Genomic DNA, 20742 nt, shown 5'->3' on the forward strand with positions numbered 1-20742 from the left:
TCCATACCAGAATGGAGCCAGGTGGTTGGAAGATAGGGATTGGTGATGTCAGACAAAAAAGAAAGTCATTTTCAGTGATTTGTTACATTTTAATGAAAGATTGTGAAGATTTAATTTTTTCCTTTGGAATAATGTGCACTGATAAATGGTGCACAATAAGGCCAGAAATATATTTTAAGAATGTAAAAAGGGTCCATTTTGATTGTATGTTGTCTTTAAACAGCTTTCACACAGCAACATTTATGATGTGCCAAAGACTCTTGTATTTCACGCTCATCATACTAGCATGACTAAGCCTGTCATATTTCAAAGAAGAAGCAGAATGGCTGGACACATCACTGCATCCTTCCCTACCGCCTAGATGTGGCGTCTGAGTTAAAGAAGCGTTAGATCACTGATCAGCATCAGATAGAGAGCAGGCAGAGGCATCAGAGATACATGGGGAAAAGGGGTCAGCTGTCTGTTTGATGCAAACATTATCATGAGGAGAGCTCAACCCTTATCGCTCTCACACCCACTGATGGCCCGCCTGCCTGCCTGACTGACTGAGGATAATCCCATGAGTGCTAATGCATCTACCCTCCATCATTCAGGCTTCATACGGCTGCCAGCACCACCAAATACATAGGCAGCTGCCTCCTTGTCATAGAACCTCATAAGTGACCGATTTGACAGAGGCAGCATCTCTTTGCGCCACACATATAGCGGGCTCCATATGGGAGACTCGACTCACAATTAATTTTAATTGAGTTTAATGTTAGCATTTTGATAAGCTAGTGGTAAGCATAAAATTACATAGCACAGACAAGTATTAGGTAACAGTCAATTTTAGTTACACTAAAACGAGTAAATGAAGGCATCGTAGTAAATAGGATGTGACACAAAAGTCGGATTCAGACGTGCCTTTGCCATCCTTCTGTACCTCCATATTTTCCCTGCAAAGGCAGCATATTTCAGCATTTGAACACAGCAATATAGTCTAGAGAAAGGCTGAAGAAGCAATAGGAAAAGAAACTGGTGCCATGCAACTGTCACAGGTGGACGTTGGAAAAAAGAGGAATTCGGAAGTGAGAAAGTGAGTAGCAATGGAAGTAGACAGAGAAAAAAGACGTTTGTGAGTGATGAACCCAGTGACATCTCAGATGATTCCTCTACAGTTCTGCACTCTTTCAAGTGCCTCTCCAGTCAGGTTATTAGCCAGGTCTGCAGTGAGGTTTGGCCTAGGGGAGACCTGCACTAATAGGGCTGCAGCTTATTGGGGCGTACAGAGGCTAAAGTAAAATCATCCGCCCTGAGAGTGCAGAGAGGTGAAAGAAGACTCCTGACTACCCTCAGCCTTATCAAGAGCTCTTGGGTACATATAGACTCTATTATGGAAGACATAGTTTTTGTTTTTTATCTTGAAATAGACTCAAAATTTGATGCCTCCTGTTCGCAAGAGAGGTCTTAGACTGAAGAAATTGACCTAGTTCTTCTGCTTACTGAGGTTGTTGACCTCCTGATACAAGCCTTGTCATAATCATACAGTATATGATTTTTTTTTCTCACTAGTTGGCTGGAGTTGCCTATTGGTTAAGCATCTGGGTTGGTTGTGGGTTCAAGTCCTGCAATGAATTATGAAGTAGCTATTAGACACTAGACTGGCCATTGAAAAACTCACAAGCACGATAGGCTGTTGTGGGTGGTTGTCAGTGCATTGCTATGCTGTTGCTATGGTGGGGTGGTTGATTACTGGTCCAAGACAAAAGAGCCCACCACCAAATCTCTATAATATATTTGCCCTTAGATCTGGCTCGGGTCCCTTCTTGAAATTAAGTCTATGGTATACACCTGTTTTATCATCTGCCAGGTAAAAATCATATGTGCAGTTGGTTAAAGTTATAACACACCTCTAATGAACAAGCTGCATAATTGTAGGTATTTTTTAAAGTTTAAGGTTAGGGTTTTCTCCAAATCCTTAACCCTAGGTATGAACGTTAGTGAGCACCACAAATTATTCTACTCAAAATATTCACTCGATTCTTTGGGTTATAGTTAAAAATAGAGACTGAGAAAAAAAAATCCTCAACGGCAGATAATATAACTAGTAGTGTTGGTTTTGCCAGATCCATTCGGGAAGTTGCTTTCATGTGTAGAATCAAGGTTGAGCTGGTTGTCTGTGTGAGAGCAGACCTCATTTCCTCTAAAGGTCTTGACAGTTCATATTAATACAGAAGATTAGACAGAGTCCTGGACTCCATCGCCTCATCTTTCCTAGCATTTATCTTTCCCATCTCTCAATTATTCAATCATTACAGCCATTCGCCTGTCAACGTCTTATCTGTTGACCTGCCTTTGTATTTGTATTTCTGTCATTACCCTTCATTCTAAATCTCAGACTCTCTCTCCCTCTTAGTCTGTGTACATGAATCCTCTCTAAGCTATCTGTTCTCCCTGTTGAAAAAAAAAAAAAGGTCAAGCTGGGTCTGGTTTGCTGGTTTTATAGGGGTTTTGGGCACTTGACATCTGGTCAAGTTGGGAGACCAGCTTGCCAGCCAGCTGGGAGACCAGTTAGAGCAGCTGAAGGCCAGCTAGGCCATGCTGGAAGACCAGCTAAAGACCAACTTGGGCAGGCTAGAAAGACAGTAAGACCAGATGAAGACGAGCTTGGCCAGTCTGGGAGACTAGCTAAACCAGCTGAAGACCAGTTAAGCCAGGCTGGGAGACCAGCTAAACCAGCATGCCCAGGCTGGGAGACCAGCTAAACCATCTGAAGACCAGCTTGACAAGACTGGAGATCAGCTGAAGACCAGCTTGACCTGGCTGGAAGGCCAGCAAGATCAGCTTAAGACCAACTTGGGTATGTTTGGAGGCAAAGCTAGACCAAATGAAGACCATTTTGGCCATGCTGGGAGACCAGCTAGACCAGCCGAAGACCAGCTTGGCCAGACTGCAGACCATCTTTAAACAGCTTACACCAATAAACCAGCTTATTTCATCTTAATGCTGAATCTCTGTGCCCAAGATATAACAGTCAGTAAATGATGCATATTATCCACTCTATTCCATCCATATATCACAGTGAATGAGATCTCATGTGCTGTCATATGTAAATATGGGCATCATCTCTAATCACAGTCCCTTTTCTTTGTAGAGCATGATGGGTGAATCTTTCTGTGGTGCGTTTACTCAAGAAAAGGCTTTAATGTGCGTTTGATCCAAGAACACAGTGTGAACACTCGTTATACATTTATAACCAGAACAGATCTTTTTGAAGCATTTAAATATTACTTTATTTCCACACTGGGGAGAAACCCTACTATTTCACAACGTTTTGAAATGTATTGGATATGTACTGTGAAGATCTGTCTCACAAAATTCAGAATATTTTATTCTAAATTCATAACAACTCCTCAAAAGCAGTTTAAAACCTCTGAAAGAACAGCATTAAGGCTAGGGTTTACTTTGTTTTTTCGCGTGCTATTCCATCTCGCACACGGTCGAGCGCTCAGCCTTTCAAAGTACAATCTTTTAAACAAGAGCCTATACAGAAGCGTTCCACAGATTCACTACTTTGTGATACTATTTTAGCACAGTCAACGGCAGCCGCATACACTGCATGCAGAGACTGCATTAGCGTCACCTACTCTGTGCACAAGACATACGGGCATGCTGAAAACTGAAGTATAGTTGGGCCTTTATACTTTGGGCTCCACTATCTTGAATGTTCTTGTTAATAAGAGGCTATGAAACCAAGAACTTTGAAATAAGTACTATGAGGAAAGGAAAGAGATTAACAATATTTGTTTTATACAGGTATCAGACCGCTGTGTGGTTGCTTTAGTACCTAAGCAGACATCCTCCTACAACATTCCACCCACCACAAGCATCTCCAGGACTTCGATAAGTCGATATGGTGAGTATATTTCTTACAATGTTATTGTTTTACGATATATAATTTTTGATGAAAAACAGTGATTCCAATTGGTTTTACTTTATTGAACATTTAGTGGCATCCCAACCAGGGACTAAAAATGGTTCAAGGAACGAAAACTGAAAATGAACTAAATTTTTAGCAGAACGTAACCGAAAACCGGAACAAAGTGATTTTCAATTGTTCCAGAGTGAAAACGTTATTATTAAATGCTGGTAACCAGTTATAACCGGTTAATTTTGTTACGATAATTTTTGTATGAAACTAAAGGCCAAGGGGTTTATCACAGTATATTTTTGTAACTACACCAATTCATGTTGCCTGAAAAAAATGAAACGTGCTTTTAACCTTAAGTAAATTGCTGCATCACATATTTATTTGCCTAATTGTCAGTTAAGGATGACGTATTCTGTGAATGAAGACCTTTTTAACAACTATGTATAATTACTACATATACATGCACAGCTAATCCAGATACAAGGAAAACATTATTAGATGTAAAAAGTACTTTTCTCAGTTGTTTCCAAGTCACTGAATTATTGTTAGATATAATGCATTAATACAGATTTGATGCTGCTGGGGTTTGACTCGGAAGCAGATCTTTAATTAAAATATTACTTAACTGTTAATTAACTGTATGATTGTTATGATTTCTATTGTGATAAATCACTAATTTATTTTTGTAAGGCAAGTGGCTTATTTTGATTGCTTGCATCTCTTGTTAGATCTGGCAACACTGCGATTGTTATTTCACCCACCGCTTAGCACAGAGTACTGTAATTTTAAAAAGAACATTGTTAACCGTTCTTTTATTTTGGAGGCTGTGGAACTTTTGAATCGTAACGGAATTTTTATTTTTTTCTCAGAACGAACCAAAATAAAATGCATTCCGTTTTTAGTCCCTGAATGTTTTTTGATCAAAAATGTTCATAAAATCAAACATTGTCATTTATTACCATGCTAATGTAGGTCCAATAATTTATCATTGGATAATTTTATTAATTTATCATTTTTAACAAAATTATTAATATGACATAGGCTCAGTAGGATAACTGGACTGACAATTTTGTAATTGCACAAAGAACAGCAGAAGTGTGATTTATGGCAACAAAAGAAATGAGAACAATTTTTTCCTCCATTTTAGAAGTTGATAAACGTATTAATTTTGCTAACTAGCTATTCATGGTTATATTGTTAGTTTAATTTTATTATTTGCATTAAGCATTGATTCGTTTCCTTGCTGTCTGCGACCCTTATCAAAACACACCTGCAACCCATTTTGCGACAAACTTGTTGATGACCACTTATGTAAATCATGTCTGAAGAGCTCTCTAGCTTTAAATGATAGCTCTGATGACTGTGTTTACCATGTGTACATGAGCCGTGCACTGCAGTTCTGCTTTGCAGCCCACGGGACGCCCAAGGGAGCCTTCAGGGCACCGAAAAATGAGAGAAAGATAGAGGGCGAGAGAGCTTGCCAGAGAGTGTAAGATGAAGAGAGAGAGAGGTGTTAGCATTTAGCGTGCATCTCAATAATGCAAATTTCTCTGCTGAATTTGGATGCCACCCGTAATGGACATATTAGCTGCTTCCCAATTGCGTTGCTGTGAGGGAGTGCCACAGGGCTCCCCATCTGGCTCCTTCTCATTTTAAGGCCACTCTCTGGTTGCTAATTACGCACCGCCAATGATGCTTCATGCCCACGTGCAAAAAAAAAACAAAAAACATCAAAATGACAAATAGCCAAATACCAGGGCCTGGGAATAGAGCCTCTCATGCATTGTTAACTAGCAACACTACCAAACTATACACAAACACTCACCTGCTGTCAATTCACTAGATTTGTGTAAAATGAGATTGTTTATCCCTAGATAGAGCACTTGTATTAAAATTAATTGGAGAAATGGGACCACCCAATATGGAGGATGTAGATTGCTTTAGAAATAAGACTTACTTAAGATGAAGATGTGTTACTGAAGATGTGCATAGTGACAACGATTGAGTGATTGTTTGAATGTGTGTTTGTGCCTTTTTGCCCATCTGAGTTAGAGATTGTGTGTTTTTTGTGTCAGTGGATAGTCTGTGAATCTCCTTACAAGTTTGTTTTTATCAAAATGTTTGGTTTTATCATGGGCTACTTTTTTTTTTCATTGGGAACATTAATTCTTTTTCCCACTGTTGGTATTTCTTTCATCTTTTGGTTGGTTGTTTTTGTTGGGGATTGATTGACCATAGCTTGAGAATACCTTTACGCTTTCTTGCATATGTGCTGTTTAAAGAACTCATGAAATTGCCTAGTTAACTTTAGTTTTTTTCCTGTGTTGATGATTTCCTATTGAAACAGAAAGCTGAGGAGGGTCATATCGAAGAGCTTGTCCTTAAAAAAAAAAAAAAAAAAAAAGCCAGTAGGCATTAGTTTTGTCACAGCCATGAACCATTATTTGCTATTTGCTAGTCAGTTGCAGGTAGTTTTAGGGGGAGGGACATTTTCACTCTAGAGAGCATTTGACTGGACAGAAATCTGTGTCGTGCAAGATGAGTCATCAATATTTTTGGTCTGTTTTCCCAGAAGAGAAAGACAATTTTTTAAAGCCGTATCTTCTAAAGTTTTGTTTTGTCAGCTTATAGATGTATAGATGAACTCAAAGCTAAGTGACATGGACTAAAAGCCCATGCTATTTTGATTCCATGGTGTCTTTAATGAAAGAGTGTAATCATTTGCTCTTATCATTTACAAAAACAATGACATTTAAAGTTCAGGGAACACTTCAAAGGGAAAAATCAAACAACCAAATATGTAAGAAACACCACTGCATTTATGTTGACGCTTGTCATGTTTATTCTGTTGGTTCATGTATTTCATGTGTTTTATTTTGAAAGTTTAGTTCCTGTTTCATGTCATGGGTTCCTTAGTCATGTGATTCCTGTTTCCCTCCATGTTCATGTGTCTTGTTTTCATTGGTTCATTGTCTTGTTATCTTGTTATCAGTTCTGTCTGTTCATTGGTTCCCTCGTCATTGTTTTACCCCTTGTCCATGTATTTAAGTCCTCATGTTTTCCATTGTCCTTTGTCAGGTATTATGTTTGGTAACGTAGTCAAGTCAAGTCAAGTCAAGTCAAGTCAAGTCAAGTTTAGTTTATTTTGTTTTGTTTTGTTTTGTTTAGTTCATGTTTATAGTTAGGGTTATTGGATCTCACTTTTATTAATAAAATTGCTCTTGGGTTCTTCACTCCATCGTCTTTCTCATTGCCAGCACCAGCAGCATCATTACAATGCTTCTGAAAAGCAATCTTTATTTGTCAGCTGCACTCTTCATTTACCAACTAACCTTAGTCTTGTGCTCCTGAATTAGGTAGTTAAAAGTTTTTGGGGTTGAGTTGGCACTTTGATCTTTTTTTTTTTTTTTTCATAAAATAAGTATAACGTGGCACAACAGAGCTTACTTTGTTTCCCCTCCCCACCTCCTGCTCTTGTGTGTGGTGCATAAAAAGCAGCTATCTCATCTGGCAGGGCCCTGATGCCCATCAGTCATGGCATGGTACAGCGGGCACAGCTGTGCTAAGATACCCGCTGATTGATTCATATCAATTTAATGCTCAACACTTAGCAGCTCAGCTCAGTTTAGCATGCCAGCACCCCCGGCCCAAAATAACACTTTGCTCACACACCTCTGACTGCCGGAGGAGAGCGACTCACACATCAAAAACACAATACTGTACAATCATTTATAGATATATTTCGATACTTTTTTTATGATATTGCTCTGATACCAATGCACAGTCATAAATATTTCATATTCATTTTATGCCAAACATTTTCTTTCTTTTCTTTTTCAAATGTTTTTTTTTTTTTTTTTTATGTTTACTTTTCAAATTACATTTTGAATCTCACATTTTTAAATGTGGTCTTACGTTTTTTTATCTTTCTCTGCATGTATTGCAATGTTTATTATATCGTGAGATACACTCTTGTAGTAATTATTCAATGCTAACTCTGTGGCAACAGCCAAAAGGGCTGTAAGTATGCAGTAGCTTAAGGTGGATTGAAATGCAATGTGTATTATATCGTGAGATACACTCTTGTAGTAATTATTCAATGCTAACTCTGTGGCAACGGCCAAAAGGGCTGTAGGTATGCAGTAGCTTAAGGTGGATTGAAACTCCAATCCACTTCTTCCTGTACCCCCTACAGCTAACACCACCATCACACACACATCCCCTTTGCGAATCCATTTCTCCCGGGTCCTCCCTTGTGACTCAAAATTCCACTTCAGTCTCAACATAGCAGAGGCTATTTGCCTTCCTTTGCTGTTTCACATGCCCTTTGAAGCCAAGTGACAGTGACAGAGAGAAAGAGCTTTGAAAGGATACAGAAGATTATACCACCATTGTGCAAAGCCGATCTGGCCTCCCAAGAGAGCACTCAGCCACTGTGTAAAAAAGCCCTGACGGATCTAATTGAAGAAGTGAGCAAGAGACTGATTACTTTACATGATAGGAATGAGATGAGATGAGATAAGATGGATTTGGGGGGGGGCTTAACACATTAGAAATCTTTAGATGCATTGATTAGGTCCTGCAATACAGACGTTTAAAGCATGTCAGCAGCACAATGAATCAGGACGAGCCAATTATGAAGCCTTTTAAGAGGAGACCAGAGAGTGTCAACTCATCTGACTCTGTCTAGAATGAAGACAAAGATGAATCCTCTTTAGAAAGGAGAGAAAGAGATACATGATTTTAGGCAGAGTAAATTAAATGTGAGAGGGCCGCGCTCTTTCTATTTATCCGAAAGAATGTTGTCGTGGAAGAATGCTGCATTTTTGCATCCCGATGCACTGTTTTTCAATCGTATTTCTAGTTAAACATGCGCTAGACGGACGTCTTTAACCACGTCTTGTTTGCACCACATCTTGCTGTTTTTTCAGGATCGAGTGGCACATTTTTTAGATGTCGTGTCAGGTTAAAAAGAACTTGAACTTTTAAAAACATGTCTCAAGACCTGCATTCTGTTATATTTATTCTGTAGTGTTGTGATTTTTTATTTCTTTTTTTGCTCAAGAACGCTTTTGGTCTAAACTCTCCCTAAGTAGTTCATAATCGTCTTTCTTGTTCTCTGCAGACTCGACATTCCGGTACACAGGAAGTCCAGACAGCCTGCGGTCACGTGCTCCCATGATCACCCCGGACTTGGAGAGCGGAGTTAAAGTCTGGCACCTGGTGAAGAATCATGAGCACGGAGACCAGAAGGAAGGAGATAGAGGCAGCAAGATGGTATCTGAGATCTACCTCACCCGACTGTTAGCTACTAAGGTATCTAGCTCTGTGAAGTCAAGTTTTTTTCCCATACTGTCTGCTTTTTGAGATTTGTTTGATACTTAAAGATGATTTTCCTTGCTCTTTTGAAATAAAAGTCTACTATTTAGACATACTGTAATGCAAAGCTTCCTCCCCGGTCCACTCCAGCCATTTATGAAATCTAAGCTACAAAAATGTTGTCAAAGTCATTCAGAAACCATCATGGTTATGACATCACAACCATGAGACATTTGCATATGACTGTTAACATTCACACATCTATAGTAATTCTCTTTTTAACATTGTGGTCAGAGGTCATTAAGATATAAGTGTTAAAGTTACAGTAGAAATAACAGCCTGTTTAATTCTAAGGGTCATAGAGAGGGTGGAAAATGAATGACTTGTGTAAAACAAAATTTTGAATTATGATGGTAGAAAAATGTTTTTGGTGAAAGAAATCTTGTATGTGTATCAGTTAAATATAATCAAATGTGATGATCACATTGTTTTAACCGTAATTTTAACAATCGTTTACCATAAAAGTATATGTATTAACTTGTTAATCATAATATAAATTTTCATCATTAACTTTGAGGTAAATCATACTTTTTTCCTTCAATAAAAATGTTTACTGTAAAAGTTCATGTATTGTCTTGTTAAATAAAGTATAACTTTCTCAACCAACATAGTACACCAATAATTATTTTTACTATAGCATTTTCACATTCTTTTCCATTAAAACTGCAAAAAAATGTATAGTGTTTTACAGTTTAAGGCACCTTGAATGTTCATTTGTTACTCTGTTTAACAGTGTTCTTGTGTACTTCTCTCTTAGGGTACTCTGCAAAAATTTGTGGATGATTTGTTCGAGACTCTCTTCAGTACAGTGCACAGAGGTAGCGCACTTCCGTTAGCTATTAAATACATGTTCGACTTCCTGGATGAACAAGCAGACAAGCACGGCATTCATGACACAGATGTTCGCCACACCTGGAAAAGCAACTGGTGAGAGGACAAACTCGCACACACAGCCAAATCTAAAGGATAAAATGTACACTTATTAAACCTTTTACAAATATATTCTGTTTGCAAGTCATTTTCCATGCCTTGAACTTATTTAACTAACATTGTAAATTGTTAACATTGTCACTAGCAGAAAATGATCTACAGAACAGAACAGTTTAACCTCAATCTGTTTATTGGTCTTTATTTTTTTGTTTATATTTTTGCAGCCTTCCTCTGCGTTTCTGGGTGAATGTGATCAAGAATCCCCAGTTTGTGTTTGACATCCATAAGAGCAGCATCACAGATGCATGTCTGTCCGTTGTGGCTCAAACCTTCATGGACTCTTGTTCCACATCTGAGCACAGACTGGGCAAAGACTCACCCTCTAATAAGCTGCTTTATGCTAAAGATATCCCCAACTACAAGAACTGGGTAGAAAGGTAAAATAATTTCATCTAATGTAATTAAAACCATAGCACATAGAGACTCCAGCATAATGTGGATTTTTGGTATTGAGTTTCGCCCCCTGGCTGTGTCTACAGGTACTACGCTGACATCAGCAAACTGCCAGCCATCAGTGATCAGGACATGAATGCGTATTTGGCAGAACAGGCACGACTGCACTCCAATGAGTTTAACATGCTCAGTGCTCTCAATGAGATTTACTCCTACATTAGCAAGTACAGCGAAGAGGTGAGGCATAAAATTGTGCACACACAAAAGCTCTATGTCCTCAGTAACTTTCAGTTTGAAGCCAAAATACAATTAAAGCTCATTCCCATCTGGAATCATCCTAAAACACATAGTGAACCTTAATTTTTAAAACATCCTCATTGTTTTTGCCAAAGTTAACGTACTACTACTTATTTTATCAGATCTGCATTAAAAATAACTGCTTCTCCATAGATCTTTATCATAGTTGACGCCATATTTAATTTATTGCAGACGAAAGCAAGGCATGTGGTATAGAAGTACAACTGTTCAGTATGTTGTACTTTGGTGTCTTTCAGCCAATGACTTTAACTTTAAAAATAAAAATGTCCAATGTACAAAAAAAACGTCATGGTTACTGGTGTAACCTCCGTTCCCTGATGGAGGGAACGAGACGTTGGTGTCGATGTAGTGACACTAGGGGTCACTCTTGGGAGCCCGAGACACCTCTGGTCTTTGATAAAAGGCCAATGAAAATTGGCGAGTGGTATTTGCATGCCACTCCCCCGGACATACGGGTATAAAAGGAGCTGGTATGCAACCACTCATTCAGGTTTTATGCTGAGGAGCCGATATAAGGTCCGGCCATTTCAGCGGGTAGTTCAGCGTTGTGGCAGGAGGGACACAACGTCTCGTTCCCTCCATCAGGGAACGGAGGTTACACCAGTAACCATGATGTTCCCTATCTGTCACTCACTCGACGTTGGTGTCGATGTAGTGACACTAGGGGTCCCTATACAAAACGCCACAAGGCTGAACTGTGTTACGTGAACTGGAGGTGTGTGGTGGGCAGACTTGCTGTGTGCCTCATAGCCAGCACACCAGGTTGACATGTAACCTCCCCCAACACAGTTATGAGTGTCGAACGGCCCTTTTTGGGGACAAGTCGACTACCCAAAGATAGAGACAGGCTTAACCAGTCGTGACCTCTTTTCCCCTTCTCTTTTTCCACTCCCTAAAAAAAAGGGGGATTATCCGACTGGGCCGTCAGGTCTAGTCAGGGAGTGTCCCTCCCAAGGGGAAGACACCGCGGAGACCACACCTCGCCCAAAGAGAGGGGGGGATATTTAAGTGGAAGAATATGTCACGTGGTCTTTCCAACCATGTGGAGAGCCTTCAAGGTAGATCCTGCCCAATGGGGGAGGAGTTACTTCAAACATGGAGACTGGGGCAGAGGGGCTCTGCCCAAGGAAGACGCAGTTTGCCAGCAGGGAAACGAACTAGCAGAGGATATAGATCACATAGGGTTAGCCTTACAGGGAACCGCCACATGCGGAGCACCTACCCCAGAACAGGGCTCTTAGTTAGCGTGTGTACTGGGCCGGCAGTGAGTCTCTCCGAAAACTCGACTGCCACAGGGCTCGGAGGAAGTCAACCAGGGAACAAAGTTTGTGAACACTACTGGGAATTTACGGTGCACGTCTTCAGCTCAAAAGGAGGTGGAAGGCACTATGTGCAAGCGATACACCTGGCCAGCTATCCCAGGCTTATCCGCTTGTGTTGCGTGCCACTACCTGGGATGAAACAGGTTCCACCCGGAGGTTGTAGAACCTTGCAAAGGTGTTGGGTGTTGCCCAGCCCGCTGCTCTGCAAATGTCTGTTAGAGAGGCACCTCTGGCCAGGGCCCAAGAAGCCGCTACACCACGGGTAGAATGGGCTCGTAGCCCTACTGGGGGCGGCATGTTTTGGGCGAGATATGCCATAGTTATGGCGTCAATGAGCCAGTGGGCGAACCTCTGCTTGGAGACAGCGCTTCCTTTCCGCTGTGCACCAAAGCAGACAAAGAGCTGCTCAGAGACTCTAAAGCTCTGCGTGCGATCCAAATAGATGCGTAAAGCGCGCACCGGACACAGCAATGACAGGGCTGGGTCTGCCTCCTCCTGGGGCAGCGCTTGCAGGTTCACCACCTGGTCCCTAAAAGGGGTGGTGGGAACCTTGGGCACATAGCCCGGTCGGGGTCTCAGGATCACGTGAGAGTAACCCGGACTGAACTCCAGGCACGTTTCGCTGACAGAGAATGCTTGCAGGTCACCTACCCTATTGATGGAAGTGAGCGCAGTCAGGAGGGCAGTCTTCAAGGAGTGCCTTAAGCTCGGCTGACTGCAAAATCTCAAAGGGGGCTCTCTGTAGACCCTGAAGAACTACGGAGAGATCCCATGAGGGAACGAGGCGCATTCTGGAGGGATTCAGCCTCCTGGCGCCTCTTAGGAACCTGATGATCAGGTCGTGCTTCCCTAAGGACTTACCGTCAACTGCGTCGTGGTGTGCTGCTATGGCGGCAACGTACACCTTCAAGGTGGAGGGGGACAGCCTCCCTTCCAGCCTCTCCTGCAGGAAGGAAAGCACTGATCCGACTGCGCATCTCTGGGGGTCTTCGCGTCGGGAAGAACACCACTTAGCGAATAGACACCACTTAAAAGCATACAGGCGCCTCGTAGAGGGGGCCCTAGCCTGAGTGATCGTGTCTAGCACCATGGGTGGTAGACCGCTTAGGTCTTCCGCGTCCCGTCCAGGGACCAGACATGGAGATTCCAGAGGTCTGGGCGTGGGTGCCAGAGGGTGCCCCGTCCCTGAGAAAGAAGGTCCTTCCTCAGGGGAATTTGCCAGGGGGGAGCTGTCGCGAGGAGCGTGAGGTCCGAGAACCACGTCTGGGTGGGCCAGCAGGACGACCTGCTCCTCGTCCTCCCTGACCTTGCACAGGGTCTGTGCAAGCAGGCTCACTGGGGGAAATGCATATTTGCATAGGCCAGGGGGCCAGCTGTGTGCCAGCACGTCTATGCTGAGGGGAGCCTCAGTGAGGACGTACCAGAGCGGGCAGTGGGAGGATTTTTGGGAGGCGAACAGGTCCACCTGTGCCCGTCCGAATCGACTCCAAATCAGCTGGACCACCTGAGGGTGGAGTCTCCACTCTCCCCTGAGGGAAACCTGCCATGACAGCGCGTTCGCTGTAGTGTTGAGGTTGCCCGGGATGTGAGTGGCTCGCAGTGACTTGAAGTGCTGCTGACTCCGGAGGAGGTGACGGCGGGCGAGTTGTGACATACAGCGAGAGTGCAGACCGCCTTGGCGGTTGACATATGCTACCGCTGCCATGCTGTCCGTCCGAACTAACACGTGCTTGCCCTGGATCAACGGCCGGAAACTTTTGGAGGCGTCTGTCGTGACCACGACGTGCCTGGAGACCAGTTCTAGAGGAACACCTGCTCGTAGAAATGAGATGTCAGTCCAAGGGCTGAAAAGACGGTGACAGACCGACGTAATGGCCATGCGGTGTGTCCCGTGGCACCATGCCTGTCTCGGGACCCGAGTCTGGAGCCAGTGCTGAAGCGGCCTCATATGCATCAACCCGAGCAGGGTGGCCACCGTCAAGGATGCCATATGCCCCAGGAGCCTCTGAAAAGCTTCAGTGGAACCGCTGTTCCCTGCTTGAACGCCTTCAAACAGGCCAGCACCGACTGGGCGTGCTCGTTCCTAAGGCGCGCCGTCAAGGAGACTGAGTCCAACTCCAAACCGAGAAAAGAGATGCTCTGAACTGGGAGGAGCTTGCTCTTTTCCCAGTTGACCCGAAGCCCTAGTCGGCTGAGGTGTGAGAGCACCAGGTCACTGTGTGCGCATAACACGTCTCGAGAGTGAGCTAGGATTAGCCAGTCATCGAGATAGTTGAGAATGCGAATGCCCACCTCCCTTAACGGGGCAAGGGCAGCCTCTGCGATCATCGTAAAGACACGAGGAGACAGGAACAGGCCGAAAGGGAGGATTTTGTACTGATACGCCTGACCCTTGAATGCGAACCACAGGAAGGGTCTGTGTTGAGGAAGGATCGAGACGTGAAAGTACGCATCCTTCAGGTCTACCGCCGCGAACCAATCTTGATGCCGGACGCTCGCCAGAATGCGTCTTTGCGTCAGCATCTTGAACGGGAGTCTGTGTAAAGCCCGGTTCAGTACTCGCAGGTCCAAGATTGGCCGCAACCCACTGCCTTTTTTCGGTACGATGAAGTAGGGGCTGTAAAACCCTTTCTTCATCTCGGCTGGAGGGACAGGTTCTATCGCGTCCTTCCGTAGGAGGGTAGCGATCTCCACGCGCAGGGTGGCAGCATTTTCTCCCTTGACCAAGGTGAAGTGAATACCGCTGAACCTGGGCGGGCACCTGGCAAACTGAATCGCGTAGCCGAGTCGGACGGTCCGGATCAGCCACCATGACAGATTGGAAAGCGCAAGCCACGCGTCCAAATTCCGCGTGAGGGGGACCAAGGGGACAATGTCGTCGGACGTACCGGCAGGTGGGGCCTCGCGGTGGGGTGGAGCGCAAGGTGCCACAGCACGTCATGGCCGTGCTGAGTCTAGGGACATCGAAGCACTTACCTGGCTCCTTGTGACCACCCCCGGAACAGCCTGGGACGGGGGAGGAAGAGGCCTGTCCTCGCAAACCGTGGAGGCTGCCACATCGGGGGCGTCTGTGTTCCACAGCTGGGCGTTCAGGGGCGGAAAGGGCACCGCTGGAGCGCCAATCCTGCAAGAAAAAGCCCATGGATGGTAGTCGTGGTGACGACCGTACACACCGGGTATGTGACCCAGGGAGGAAGGAAGCCGCTCTTTTGCTGGACTGTTGGGTACCGCAGCCACTTGGGCGTGCGGCGAAATCAAACAAAAAGGCAACAAAAGATTTTCCACCCGGCCCTCCACCGGGGGATGGAGTGGTCTTCCTACCAGCTCCACGTGAGTGAGTTCCCTCGTCCCTGGGTTGCCCGTCTCAGGGGCGCTTTGAGGACCTCCGTGGGTTCTTCGGCGCCGGCTGTGAGACGGGTGGCGTCGGCTTCCTGCGGTGGGCTCCACGCCGGGGCCGGGCCGAAGAGGCGGGCTGCGGCGGAGCCGGTGCAGTCACCGTAGGGGGACGCCCTTGGAGACGAGCAGACGGGGCGCGGGATCTTGAGCCGCGCCGGGGCAGGATGTGCCGGATTGCCTCCGTCTGCTGCTTCACCGTCGAGAACTGCTGGGCAAAGTCCTCAACGGTGTCGCCGAATAGGCCCGCCTGGGAAATGGGGTTAGCAAGGAACCGTGTCTTGTCGGCCTCGCCCATCTCGACCAGGTTGAGCCAAAGGTGGCACTCCTGGACCACTAGTGTGGCCATCATCCGCCCGAGAGACCGCGCCGTGACCTTCGTCGCCGAGCGCAGTTCCTGCATCAAATCTGGGGCGGAACTACCCTCATGCAGTTCTCTCAGTGCCTTGGCTTGGTGGACCTGCAGGAGAGCCATGGCGTGCAGGGCAGAGGCGGCTTGTCCAGCAGCACTGTAGGCTTTAGCCGTCAGGGACGATGTGAGCCTACAGGGCTTGGACGGGAGCTTAGGGCGTCCACGCCAGGTGGCGGCGCTCTGCGGGCATAAGTGCACCACGAGCGCCTTATCCACCGAGGGAATCACCGTATAGCCTTTGGCCGCCCCGCCATCGAGGGTAGTGAGAGCGGGTGAACTGTGGAGTCGGGACCGGGCAGTGAAAGGTGCCTCCCACAACTTCGTCAGCTCCTCACGTACTTCCGGGAAGAATGGCACTGGAGCAGGGCACGGCTGCTTTGAGTGGCGCCGCGAGCCCAGAAACCAATCATCAAGCCGTGAGGGTTCAGGGGAGAGCGGAGGGTTCCACTCTAGCCCGACGCTCGCGGCCGCCCAGGAAAGCATGTCCATCATTTCGGCATTGGCCTGTGACTGGGCGATCGTCCCCGAAGGGGGAAACCCAGCTGAGGCTTCTGCATCCGACTGGACAAGCCCACTCTCCGATGCTGCGCTCGAGAGCTCATCATCTTCGCGAGCTCTGAACAAGAACTCATCCGGATGACTGATTGGGGCAGACGAGCGTGCTGGGAAATGGGAGGTCCGCGGGGGGATACCCGGCGGAGACAATCCCATTGGGGTCCCCAAATCGCCCCCAGTGCTAGCCGCGCTGGCCTCATACCCGTAGGTAGAAGGACCGAGGCGGGGAGCCACTGGGGTGGCTTGCTTTCGTAAGAAAGCAAGCCGCGACCGCAAAGTTGCCATGGTCATGTTCTCGCAGTGAGAACATGAACCATTCACAAACGCTGCTTCCATGTGGGTCGCGCCAGACACGAAAGACAGCAATCATGACCATCCGAAGTTGAGAGATAATGACCGCAACCAGGAATAACACACAATCGGAAAGGCGTCTTTAGAAAGACGCATCTTTAAAAAGACGTTCCGTGTGTGTGCTCTTTTAGAGAAATATACTCTTTTAGAGGGGAAAAATGCTCTTTCAGAAAATATACTCTCTAGTTTTTCTGCCGAAGCGCACAGGGGCGTTCTCTGCAGTGCACCAGTGCAGAGGAGGGAGAAGCCGCTGAAATGCGCCGTCAGATCCAGCAGAGGTGAATGAACAGTGATATTCAGCTCAATGAGCATGACCGTTTGGCTCCAAAGATAAAATCTGAATGAGTGGTTGCATACTAGCTCCTTTTATACCCGTATGTCCGGGGGAGTGGCATGCAAATACCACTCGCCAATTTTCATTGGCCTTTTATCAAAGACCAGAGGTGTCTCGGGCTCCCAAGAGTGACCCCTAGTGTCACTACATCGACACCAATGTCGAGTGAGTGACAGATAGGGAAATGTTAAAGTTGTTCCAAGTTATTTAGGACCTTAAGGAGTATGGAATTATATTTGAACTTCTCTCCCTCAACGCCTTATTTTAGTTTGCATCAAATGAAATATGTCTACTCTGATTAAGGTCAATTGACATTCAAAATATCTAAGTACAGCTACAAACATTTAAAAGGATAGTTCACACAAAAATGAAAATTCTCTCTTTATTTATTCACCCTCATGCCATCCCAGATGTGTATTACTTTTTTTTTTATTCTGCAGAATGCAAACAAAGATTTTTAGAAGTATATCTCAGCTCTGTAGGTCTATACAATGCAAGTGAATGGTGACCAGACCTTTTAAGCTCTAAAAATCACATAAAGGCAGCATAAAAGTAATCCATACGACTCCAGTGGTTAAATCCATGTCTTCAGAAGTGATACAAAAGGTGTGGGTGAGAAATAGATCAATATTTAAGTCCTCTTTTCCTATAAATCTTCACTTTCACTTTCACATTCTCACTGAAAGTGATTGCATCACTTCAGAAGACAGATTAAACCACTGGAGTCATATGGATAACTTTTATGCTGCCTTTATGTGATTTTTGGAGCTTCAAAGGTCAGGTCACCATTCACTTGCATTGTATGGACTTAAAGAGCTGAGATATTATTTAAAAACAAAATCTTCGTTTGTGTTTAGCTGAAGTAAAAATTCCTACACATCTCGGATGGCATGAAAGTGAGTAAATAATGAGAGAATTTTAATTTTTGAGGTGAACTATCCCTTTAACTTGTATAGCTGCAAAATCATAAAGCATTGAATTTATTTTGTTTTTGGATCAATTGTACAATTCAAAGAGGGTAAAAGAACAAAATGCCATAAATATGTTCATGAATGCTATCGTTTCCCGATAAGTCGTAAATACTCTCTAATCAATACAACCATGTCTGTAGTATAAAACACACACTTTGACAGAGTTTAACAGAATGATGTCATCTTTTTTCATTTCTAAAGCCAGAGGCAGGAAACTTCTGTTAGTCAGTCACACAGATGCTTATGTACAGGGAGGGAAAAAAGGGGACAGAGAGAATGAATAGGGCTCTGATGAGGAAGATTACACACAGCTAGATCACTGACAGCCTCTTCGACACAAAGAGCAGTAGAGTAGAGCCCACAATTGAGATGTTCCAGCCATAATGGCAGCTCCACTCAGGGGACCCATTAGTCTGACCTTTACTTTACACAGCATTTAGGAGAGCTCCCAGAGCCGGGAGACACAACTCTGCCTGCTACCTCTCCACTCTCTCTCATGTAAATATCTCTCTTCAGTTGTTGTTCTGTCCTCTTGTCCTCACATTCCCTTGTTCACTCAGTACTTATTTTTGTTGTTGCTTTTCATTCTTCTCTGCACTCTATCTGTTTTTCTCCAAATAGTATAGACCAGGGGTTGTCAACCTTTTTTAGACCCAGGGGACCCCCTATCGAGATATTCAGGAAACCCAGGGACCCCCTAACAGGACCGGAACTAAGAATGCGATCTTTGGGTGGGCAATAATTGTACATTGTACAATTGTACATTGTACAATGCGAGTAGGACAACTGAAAATAATTACTTCAGTCAGTCCTTCAGATCACAACCTGACGAGAGAGAGAGAATATACACTCTTCTTAAAATTAAGCCGACTGAATCAGACACAATAATGTGGAGAGTGCTTTTTCAGCTGTACTGAAATGTATGAAAAATTCAGTGCACACAGTCCTTGTTGAATACATGCTCATGTGGTGAAGCTCTAACGGAGTCTCCGAGTGGCTGTAGGAGTTTTGACCTGCCCCTTAGCTACGTCTATGGAGAGGAGCCGAGCAGGTGTGCTTGGCTCGGATGGCAGGTGTCCTGGGAAAGCCATGCTGCTGATGAAAGAATAGACAGATATCTAGTGCCTTTCCATTGATGGCCAGGACTTCACTTCCAAATGTTACGGTTTTAAGTTTGGTTTGCCTCAGTGTGGCTCGAGTCTTTATGGTTTAGTGATGCTAATGTAATTTCTCATTGTTACTGGGATGAGAGTTAAATGAATATTGCGGGTTTAATACAAGTTGACATTGATAGTTGTGGCGTAATGTTGATTACCACAAACATTTATTTAGACGCTTACAATGGAAGTGAATGGGGCCAATCCGTAAACATTAAAATACTTTTGAAAATGTATAGCAACAAACAAATTTTGCAACTTTGTTGCCATGACAATGTAAAATCATAATCCCTAAAACAATTATTTAAATAACTTTAAAGCTCAAATAATACACAAGTTTTAACAGAAGAATTAATGTAATTGCTTTAATAAAATTATAAGCTTCACATTTCTGCATTTAAATCCTCTGAAAATGTCCTTCATATACTTCCATTGAAAGTGCCTCACTGTAACCTCGATTTTTGCTTTTTTTAAACAAAAGGAGGGATGAGTCGAAATAATTTTTTGTGGTAATCAGCATTATTCCACAAATGATGTCAGTTGAGCTTAATATGTATTGAACTTGGAATATTCATTTAACTTTCATCCAAGAATCTTTTTTCTGTACATATCAGTTCAAATGTGTGTTTGTTAGAGCTGCCAAAAAACACTGCAGTCTCCTGTACCCTCTGTCTGACTGTCGCTTGTGTATGTGTGGCCGCCTTCAGCCACCTCCATCTCTCTGTTTGATTTTCAAGCACTCCAGTTCAAACAAATAAGGCTGGGCATAGAAATGCATCTATTCTTCGACTACAAACTCTTCAGTCATGTTTTCTAAGTTCTGTTCTCTGGTTTGTGTGCAGCTCTGTTGTGTTCTATTGTTACTATCACTGTGGTGAACCTATTTTAGATAAACAAAACAAGTTTTCGCTTTAACGCCCCATCTTGTGAGTGGGTGCAGTGTAACTACTGCTCTTGTGCACTCTCATGAATGTGCACAGGAAATCAACGGTCAGTCAAGAGTTTCACTTAACAATACATTAGATTTCAATTTGTTTCTCACCTAAATTATCGTACGCTTTTGCATACAGTAATTTATTTGACTTCTGAATTATACTTTTTGCGTTCTTTTCAAGCTTGAAGAGGTGGTCACCATAAACTACCATTATATGACATCACTGAGCACAATTGTTTTCAAAATCTTTCCTTTTGGGTTAAGAAAAAGAGTAAACATTGACAGAATTTTTATTTTTGGGTGAACTATCCCTTTAAGGCTGC

The 20742-nt window shown here is 44.0% G+C and overlaps 1 protein-coding gene across 1 annotated transcript in view; it reads left to right on the forward strand.

Moving 5' to 3' along the window:
• Window positions 1-20742, forward strand: part of LOC127419895 (plexin-A2-like) — a 318335-nt gene that overhangs the window by 291562 nt on the left and 6031 nt on the right. Inside the window, exons 27-31 of the mRNA XM_051661704.1 lie at window positions 3796-3895; window positions 9036-9226; window positions 10047-10216; window positions 10444-10656; window positions 10759-10909. Of these exons, the coding sequence (XP_051517664.1) occupies window positions 3796-3895; window positions 9036-9226; window positions 10047-10216; window positions 10444-10656; window positions 10759-10909 (825 nt within the window). The remainder of the gene's footprint in view (window positions 1-3795; window positions 3896-9035; window positions 9227-10046; window positions 10217-10443; window positions 10657-10758; window positions 10910-20742) is intronic.

This window comes from Myxocyprinus asiaticus, chromosome 29, assembly GCF_019703515.2.
Source record: "Myxocyprinus asiaticus isolate MX2 ecotype Aquarium Trade chromosome 29, UBuf_Myxa_2, whole genome shotgun sequence".
Classification (NCBI taxonomy): Eukaryota; Metazoa; Chordata; class Actinopteri; order Cypriniformes; family Catostomidae; genus Myxocyprinus; species Myxocyprinus asiaticus.